Source organism: Sprattus sprattus, assembly GCF_963457725.1.
Source record: "Sprattus sprattus genome assembly, chromosome: 20".
Classification (NCBI taxonomy): domain Eukaryota; kingdom Metazoa; phylum Chordata; class Actinopteri; order Clupeiformes; family Clupeidae; genus Sprattus; species Sprattus sprattus.
In genome coordinates this window covers 23372745-23382744 of record NC_137918.1, presented here as the reverse complement: position 1 = coordinate 23382744, position 10000 = coordinate 23372745, and the positions used below count along the sequence as shown (strand labels likewise).

Sequence of the window (10000 nt, the reverse complement as noted above, 5' to 3'; positions counted from 1 at the left end):
TGCAGGCGGGCGGGTGGGCGGGCTCACTAACCACATGCCACCATGTCCAACCTGTGAGGTGCTCAGAGAAAAGTACTAATAAACCTCATGGAGACAAGTGGCTTGCTGAGCCTTCAAAGTGGTAATGAGGCAGAGCGAGAGAGAGAGAAGGAGAGAGAAGGAGAGAGAGGGAGAGAGAGAGAGAGGGAGGGAGAGAGAGAGAGATGGAGGGAGAGAGAGAGAGAGAGAGAGGGAGAGAGAGAGAGAGAGAGAGGGAGAGAGAGAGAGAGAGAGAGAGAGAGTGTGAAAGCCAGCAGCCCCAGCTCATGCTGTGTATACTCTGCTGTGTTCCCCCTACACCCCTCCTCTAAGACAGACACCTGCTGTAAGTAGCACATTTATACCACACACAGGTACACACACACACACACACACACACACACACACACACACACCTTCATCTCCTCCTCCCCCTCCCTCTCACAGGAGACAGCTACAGAGACAGGTAGAGAGAGAGAGAGAGAGAGAGAGAGAGAGAGAGAGAGAGAGAGAGAGAGAGAGACATTGAAGGAGAAGGGGAACCGAAGCCATGCTGTGACAGGTGGTGCTTAATAACGAATGATATATGTGCTATAAGGGCTAGAGTGCACTCTGCAGGACTGTTCTCTCCGTTTCTCTCATCACTAACAGACACGCCCACTGGTCTACCTGCCTGAGTCTAGAACAGCTGCTCTATCATCACACCCCTGATCTACCTGCCTGGGTCTAAAACACCTGCTCTATCATCACACCTCTAACAGACACGCCCCCCTGATCTACCTGCCTGAGTCTAGAACACCTGCTCCATCATCTCTAACAGACACGCCCACTGATCTACCTGCCTAAGTCTAGAACACCTGCTCCATCATCTCTAACAGACACGCCCACTGATCTACCTGCCTAAGTCTAGAACACCTGCTCCATCATCTCATCTCTAACAGACACGCCCCCCTGATCTACCTGCCTGAGTCTAGAACACCTGCTCCATCATCTCATCTCTAACAGACACGCCCCCCTGATCTACCTGCCTGAGTCTAGAACACCTGCTCCATCATCTCATCTCTAACAGACACGCCCCCCTGATCTACCTGCCTGAGTCTAGAACACCTGCTCCATCATCTCATCTGTAACAGACACGCCCCCTTGATGTACCTGCCTGAGTCTAGAACACCTGCTCCATCATCTCATCTCTAACAGACACGCCCCCCTGATCCACCTGCCTGAGTCTAGAACACCTGCTGCATCATCTCTAACAGACACGCCCCCCTGATCCACCTGCCTGAGTCTAGAACACCTGTTCCATCATCTCATCTCTAACAGACACGCCCCCCTGGTCTACCTGCCTGAGTCTAGAACACCTGCTGCATCATCTCATCTCTAACAGACACGCCCCCCTGATCTACCTGCCTGAGTCTAAAACACCTGCTCCATCATCTCTAACAGACACGCCCCCCTGATCTACCTGCCTGAGTCTAGAACACCTGCTCCATCATCTCTAACAGACACGCCCCCCTGATCCACCTGCCTGAGTCTAGAACACCTGCTGCATCATCTCTAACAGACACGCCCCCCTGATCTACCTGCCTGAGTCTAGAACACCTGCTCCATCATCTCTAACAGACACGCCCCCCTGGTCTATCTGCCTGAGTCTAGAACACCTGTTCCATCATCACACCTCTAACAGACACGCCCCCCTGATCTACCTGCCTGAGTCTAGAACACCTGCTCCATCATCTCTAACAGACACGCCCCCCTGGTCTATCTGCCTGAGTCTAGAACACCTGCTCCATCATCTCTAACAGACACGCCCCCTTGATCTACCTGCCTGAGTCTAGAACACCTGCTCCATCATCACAACTCTAACAGACACGCCCACTGGTCTACCTGCCTGAGTCTAGAACACCTGCTCCATCATCTCATCTCTAACAGACACGCCCCCTTGATCTACCTGCCTGAGTCTAGAACACCTACTCTATCATCTCATCTCTAACAGACACGCCCCCTTGATCTACCTGCCTGAGTCTAGAACACCTGCTCCATCATCTCATCTCTAACAGACACGCCCCCTTGATCTACCTGCCTGAGTCTAGAACACCTACTCTATCATCTCATCTCTAACAGACACGCCCCCTTGATCTACCTGCCTGAGTCTAGAACACCTGCTCCATCATCTCTAACAGACACGCCCACTGATCTACCTGCCTGAGTCTAGAACACCTGCTCCATCATCTCATCTCTAACAGACACGCCCCCTTGATCTACCTGCCTGAGGCTAGAACACCTACTCTATCATCACATCTGACTACACCTGTCTGATGCCAGAAATAACCACAAATGTATAAGTATTCGACTGAACTACCTCATAAACACTATAAGTGATATTGCATGATTACATGTGTGCACATAATTGAGTTATGTGTCTTCCTACAGCTCAACTTGTACAGTAAGTTCCTAACAACACAGCGATCATGTTTCTTTACCTTATCTAAACTAGCTACAGTGTGTGAGTAAATGTAAAGCTGGATGAGTAAATCTAAGTGAAAAATATAAGGCAGACACAGAGTGACATGACCTCATGGACATCCCATGGTACTCGGGCACTTACTAAACCACACACTTCTGTCTCCTTTAAAGCTATGCTACCAGAGGGAATCATCTGAAAAAACAAAAAGCTCCTATTTTTGATGTTATCCTCTGTGGCTAGCATGGGTTCAGGTTAGTGAGTCTACCGTGTGCTCTTGAGGTACTCTTCTTTCGTCTCCTTCTTTCCCCTCTGCCTGGGTTTCAGGTTCTGGAGGATGAGTGAGTGGGTCTGCGTGCACCACTGCGACAGTGTGGACAAGAACTGGGACACAGAAAAAGAGGGAAGGAGAGAAAGAGAGAGAGAGAGAGAGAGAGAGAGAGAGAGAGAGAGAGAGAGAGAGAGAGAGAGAGAATGAGAGGGAAACAGACACAAGGACAAAGGGATTAGCAGAGAAGGGAGAAAATAGACATTAAAACGTTCAAAGACAAATTATATTGTTTTGTGAGGTTACATAGTGCTTTTGTAGACACACAAAGTACTTCATAAGTACTAATAATAGATGACTTCTTCAGTCAACAAATCTACCTCAGTAAAGATACATGTAGCACATTATCACCTCTGATCAGCAATATAATATATAAGAACAGCAAAATAGCACCTTATATTACAGCATCATTTACATTTACACTGTTAGATTGGCATGCTTTTGCAGAGAAAATCTGACATGACTCACAACAATGTGTGAAAATCTGTCTGCATCTAAGCCAGAACACTCGCTGTCTTTCAGCCCATTTGGTAGATGTCTGCATGGTGGCGTAATACACCGGTCAGAACCAGAAACATCCATGAAGAGGCCACAGTAATGAGTCATTCAGAACTGGCCCAGGTAACAGAGCTTCTACAGTAGTGATGGAAGTGACATACCCGTGGTAAGTGACACTTATTTCTGGGGGGGCCGGCTCTGGCCACTCATTTATCTGGGGTGGCACTTGATTGTCAAAAACGACTATTTTAAAACGTACACACTGCATCACTCAGAGCAGCAGTTTTCTAACGGCTCATCTAGCCATAAACAATTTATTGATTGAACCTTCTTATGAACACTAATGATGTCATATTGATAATCCCATGCTGGGATGTTGCCATGCTGTGAGGTTTGGGCCACATGGCTACGCCCCTGACTAACAGAGCTACCACTACAGAACCAGTAGTGATGGAAGTGACATAGCAGTGTAACTGGTAATTGCCACTGCACATTTTTGTTTTCCCTACCCCCTTCTCTCCCCTCCTACTGGCCTGAGCTACCTAAGACAAAGAATACCACCAACATTGTTGTGTGGCAATAAAGTTGTCTCTTATCTTATCTTATCTTATCTTGGTGATGACAGCAGAACAGAATGGCCCTGTCCCAGTTGTCTTCCCTTCACCCTACCCCTTCATCCGAACGCACAAACGAAGTGCTAGGGTGAAGTGGCAGTATTGGGACGCAGCAAATGAGTCCAGATGGCTCTGGGAGTGTGGACAGCGCTGGACACTGCCCACACATCAGTGGGTACCGAGAGACAGAGAGTGTGTGTGTGTGTGTGTGTGTGTGTGTGTGTGTGTGTGTGTGTGTGTGTGTGTGTGTGTGTGTGTGTGTGTGTGTGTGTTTGTGTGTGTGTGTGTGTTTGTGTGCGTGCGTTCTCCAGCAGGACGCGATCAGTGTTTACCCAGTACTTATGTGTACCTTGGAGGAGATGCGTGCGTTCTCCAGCAGGACGCGAGTCCAGACGGCGGGGTGTCGCGCCACAAACTTCCAGTCGCGGCACACCTCAGCGGCGCGCAACAGCGTCTTGGTGTCCAGGTAGGTGAAGATGCAGAAGAGGGCCGCCCTCATCTTGAGCACCTCGGGGCTGATCACCTCGTTCGACCTTGAGGGGCTCTTCTCGTGGCGACAGGGCCTGTACCCCCCCTCAGAGCGACCTTCACAGGGAGGAGAGGAACGAGAAAGGGGAGGTGACACACGGAAAATGCAAGTCCAAGGTAGGGTAGCTACTTTCTGGTTGGGGTTCACATAATATGATACTGACAACACCAGAAGCCTTTGGATACAATGCTTTCAGGATTATTTGTCCAGAAACATACACAGGACATAGCACGAGTAGCTCTCAGGGATGAGCTGGGGTTTAGGCTCTGTTAAGCGCCTAGAGGCAATTGTATTGTTATGGCGCTATACAAATAAAATGGAATTGAATAGAATTGAATTTAATCTGGTTGTAGTTCCCCAAAATATCCACAAGGGGGCACCAGAGTAAAGCTTGAGACACAGTGCCTATTGCTCATCCCTCCTAAATACAACATGTCAGCCAAACGCTGATGCCAAGATATCTCTCCAGCACAGCACTGTAAGTAGAAAGGAACAAGAACAGAACAGGATGAGTCACATGTGTCAGTGCTTCAGATCTGGGCAGAGTGGCGCGTGAAGCAACAGGCTTTTTGAAGGCACCACCACGCCTACACTCACAGATTTTCACAGGCAGCACACAGCCAACTGCTGCGGCATAAACAAAAAATCCTTCAGATCACGCCATAGTGAGGGACGTGTGTCATCATCGCACAAAACTACAGTAACAAAGTGTTGCAGCCAGATTTTTGTCAGGCTTTCCTCTTCAATAGAGCATGGGGATGCAAGCCCCTTCTCAGCGTGGGGGGAAGGCCACTCCTCCTCCTCCTCCTCCAATCATAATACACCTGCCTGCTCACAGTGCCATCAGTGCAAAAGATCTGAGCAGCAACCATGAAAAGGGCTGGTGTTTATTGGCCTGTGCTGGGAGAGATGCAGTCATCAGCTGGTTCCCATCATAAAGGGACTCCCAGAGGGCTTAGAGGACTGGGGAAGCTTCAACAGCAAGGAATCACAATCTGCCATAGCTTTATAAGGAGAGAGAGAGAGAGAGAGAGACAGAGGGAGAGTGAGAGGAAGAGAGAGAGGAAGGGAGAGGAAGAAGGAGAGAAAGAGGGAGAGAGAGAGGAAGGGAGAGGGAGAGAAAGAGGGAGAGACAATGAGAGAGAGAGGGAGAGAGAAGGAGAGAGAGGAAGAGAGAGAGAGAGAGGGAGAGACAGTGAGAGAGAGAGGGAGAGAGAGAGAGAGAGAGGGAGAGACAGTGAGAGAGAGAGGGATATATATATATATATAGAGAGAGAGAGAGCACAGCTATCTGCTAGGCGCTTCATCTGTAGCACGTAGCATGTAGCACCTCAGCACCTCGATCCATCACCGCGGCTGCACACCGATGGAAATGCAAACTCAGGAACGTGCACGATGGAGACAATCCCCAGAGAATCAGGGACAAAATGTCAGGAGATGGAAAAAGGCTGGTGTTGACTTAAAGGTCAGTGTAAACAAGAGACAAGTGAAGGAGACACACACACACACACACACACACACACAAGACAAGTGAAGGAGATGGAGATGATAATAAAACATATGGATAAAGTCGGGGGGAGGGTGGGATGGGGTAAGGGAGGAGGGGGGTTTATTCTGGCCTCATGAGGCCTCCCTGTGGAGGGAGGGAGAGCGTGGGAAGAGGGCATGTTCGTGCCAAACACCCCCACAGGCAAGGACATGTACTGTCACACACACACACACACACACACACACACACACACACACACACACACACACACACACACACACACACAAACAAACACACACAAAACACAAGTTGCTTATGCTAGTGAGGCATGTATTACACACAAAACCATTTATACGCAACATACACATACTACATACAAAGGACCTCGGTCTACAGGCACACAGTGTCCCCATACGCATTGGGGCCCAGAATGTGTGTGTGTGTGTGAGTGTGTCACGCACGCATATGATGCATCTCCAGCAATGAAAGCGAAGCAGACGGCTCCTTACTCATCCTGCCTGCCTGGCTGATCTGGAGTCAGGCGGAGGGTGGCCTGGTCATAACTCAGCGCACTCTGACACTGCTCTCTGGCCAGCACCGCCAGCTGGTCCTGTCCTGACCCAGTTTCAGTGCGGCGGGCTGGGCAGTGGGCCTGAATGAGGGCTAGAGCTGAGCAGACATGGAGCCTGGAGACGGGTGGAGTGTGTGGGTAGATCACGTGTCACTTGCTACCTACATTTACTGGGAGTGCTGATGTCCTAATAAAACGGTTCATAGAGGAGGCACTGTGGCGTAACCAGTAGCCCCGACCACGTTCGGGCTTGATGCCCATGGAGGACACAGGTTCGATTCCGGCCTGATGTTTTTCTCCCGTCCATTTCCCACCTCTTCTCATGTCCTGTCCCACTCTTCACTTCAACTATCAATTAAAGGCCAAAAAGCCCAAAAATAAATCTTTAAGAAAAGAAACGTTCATAGGAGACTATGATAAATTGTGAGTTTGTTGCTCTTATCTGTACGATGGTGAGTCAGATGTTTTTGTTTTGATGTACCAGTTGAGCATTTTAATTGTGGATGAATTTATTGGTCATGGTCGTGTCCAGGGAACACCCCACTTCTTTGTGGACTGCCTTTACAAAGATCCTGTGTCATCACCTGTTTTCTGACTGTGCTGTGTATATGACCAAATGTGTACATACAGTAAGTTCTGGATACAAGCAACAGAGAGAGTATAGGATCTCTCACATACATTATACAGATACATATAAACACACACACACACAGCACCAGTGTGTGTAGACGGGTGTGTAGACGTGTGTGTAGACGGGTTCGTACCCAGGCAGTATACAGATACACATAAACACACACACAGCACCAGTGTGTGTAGACGGGTGTGTAGACGTGTGTGTAGACGGGTTCGTACCCAGGCGGTATACAGATATATATGAACACACACACAGCACCAGTGTGTGTAGACGGGTGTGTAGACGGGTTCGTACCCAGGCGGTATGCAGATATATATGAACACACACACAGCACCAGTGTGTGTAGACGGGTGTGTACCCAGGCGGTATGTAGATCTACAGGGCAGTCTGTGGGGACGCGGTGCTCCTGCTTTCACTTTCACTTCACTTTCACTTACCCAGGCGGTATGCAGATCTACAGGGCTGCTGGCAGTCCGTGGGGACGCGGTGCTCCTGCTCCCAAATCTCGGCCTCGGACTCGGTGGTGCGGGAGCCCACATCGGACACGTCTCCCTCCTCGCCCTCCGTGCTGTTACGGTAAGGACGCCGCTGCCAGTTCTGGATAGCCTGTGAGGGATTTACATTACATTTACATTTACATTACATTTCGTCATTTAGCAGACGCTTTTATCCAAAGCGACTTACAAGGATGTACACATTTTACACTGATGGCACACTGCACATCAGGAGCAATTAGGGGTTCAGTGTCTTGCTCAAGGACGCTTCGACAGGGAATCGAACTAGCAACCTTCTGATTACTAAACGACTTCTCTACCTGCTGTACCTGCTGATATGAGTCAGAAGGAATGTCAGATAATACATTTCATTAGTTTGAGGGTTAGTAACACACACACAATATAATACGATGTCAAAAAAGGGGTTTTACCTAGAAAATGGGTGGGTCATTAGATTCACTTTAGAGCTTTCTGATTGGGTGGAGTCAGGTTAGAAGTTAGGATTGGATTGGTTACAGGGTCGGCCATTCAGGGCTGAAGTGGGAGTGTCAGGTTAAGTTTTAAATGTCTTGGAGCGAAGGTATGCGGGCAGATGTAATTTCCGTTATTCATCTCTTCACTATGGATTCATTGACTGAAGTAAATCTGTTTGAACAACACGTCCTTTGTCTGAGCTTCTGATTGTGAAAATAGTTTTAATACTTAGAATTGGCCACTACACCCCTTAATATAAGTGTATAAAACTCACTATCTCACAAGGGATAGGCAGATTATCTTGAGGTGAAGCTCTGGGCGAGTGGGACATCAAGCTCTGTCTCACAATGATGGCCATCATTATAAAAGATTAAACCTGGATCATGACTGACAAATCCAAGACTGAGTTTCCAATATACGGTATAAAACTATATGCTATCACCTGCTTCCGGAGTCCCCAGCTACGCGAGGCGCCCGCTCGATCATAGCCGCCTCCACCGCCGCCGCCGCCACCCTCGCCCAGCCGGCACTGCACATGGTAGTACTGGGCCTCCAGACACTCGTCCATGGGGTGCATCTCCACACTGTCGCCGCTGTCGTAGCCAACGCCCGAGCCCTGTGACACCGACTTCACACGGCCTGGCACCCTGTCAGAGAGAGGGGGGGAGAAAGCAGACCTGTCATTAACACACACACACACATCCACACTCACACTTAAGCAGGCGAGGGTCACACACAGACCTGTCATGAACACACACACACATGCACCCTGACACATAAGCAGGCTAGGATCACACACAGACCTGTCATGAACACACACACACACACATGCACCCTCACACTAAAGCAGGCTTGGGTCACACCCAGTGGCTGGGGTGTCGGCGACAGTGAATATTCAGCAGCCTCAGCATGGGTGACACTTTAAAGAGGTGACAGAACAGCAGAGTGAATGAGACAGGCGGGCCTATGCTACCAGGAGAAGCTAGCCACATGTTCATAGCATTGGCTGTGAAAGACCTCAGTCTTCTCAGAACAGAGAACTCTTTTTCTTCTTTCAACACTCTCCATTTCAAACCATTAAACAGCCTATTCAACCACGCTACGCTGTGCACTGGGTCAAACAGGTGTTCCCACAGTGGTGAGGCTAGAATGAGTCACTTGGGTTGATGTTTACACTGGGATGACCCTGTCAGACAGTTGGGACTTTCACAGTGCATTGTGGGAAAGGAATGTTCTTCTCCGGGGCGCTTACGAGAAACAAACTTTTCCACCAGGGAGCCTGACAGCCAGTCAGGGGTTGTAGCTGGAAAAGGCTCTAAAGAAAGAGCTCCTGCTTAGCAGACCAGTTTAAGCCCTCATATCAATGGAGTGCAATAACATACATTTTTATCCTATTAAAACATGATCATACATGTTTTAAACATTTACCCAGTGGAAACTACTGTATCAACCACCATGCTTTATGTATATAGATACCATACGTTTCTCACTCAGAGACACACACACACACACTTGTGTCTTCTGTTAGCCCTGCTAGGCTGACTAGCCTTCCCTACACCCCTGCCTGGATGATGAGCTCATAGAGCAGCACAGGTCCTCCTTGAGGAGCCTTAGCACCTCCTTTCCTCTCCTCTCCTCTCCTCTGCTCTCTTCTCCTCTCCTTTCCTCTCACTCCTGCAGGCACAGCTGTGTGAGGTGTGAGAGGAGAGCGGCACAGATCCTCCTGGCGGAGCCTTAGCACCTCCTCTCCTCACCTCTCACTCCTCTCCTCTCACTCCTCTCCTCTTACTCGTCTCCTCTCCTCTCCTCTCCTCCTTCCTTCGTCTCCTCTCCTCTGCTCTCTTCTCCTCTCCTTTCCTCTCCGCTCCTGCAGGCACAGCTGTGTGAGGT

The 10000-nt window shown here is 49.2% G+C and overlaps 1 protein-coding gene across 1 annotated transcript in view; it reads right to left on the bottom strand.

The window, feature by feature from the left end:
* Nucleotides 1-10000, bottom strand: part of fbxo41 (F-box protein 41) — a gene marked incomplete at both ends in the record, with an annotated part of 45962 nt that overhangs the window by 7593 nt on the left and 28369 nt on the right. Inside the window, 4 exons of the mRNA XM_080859656.1 lie at nt 2748-2863; nt 4269-4504; nt 7580-7748; nt 8553-8757. Coding sequence (XP_080715782.1) covers nt 2748-2863; nt 4269-4504; nt 7580-7748; nt 8553-8757 — 726 coding nt within the window. The remainder of the gene's footprint in view (nt 1-2747; nt 2864-4268; nt 4505-7579; nt 7749-8552; nt 8758-10000) is intronic.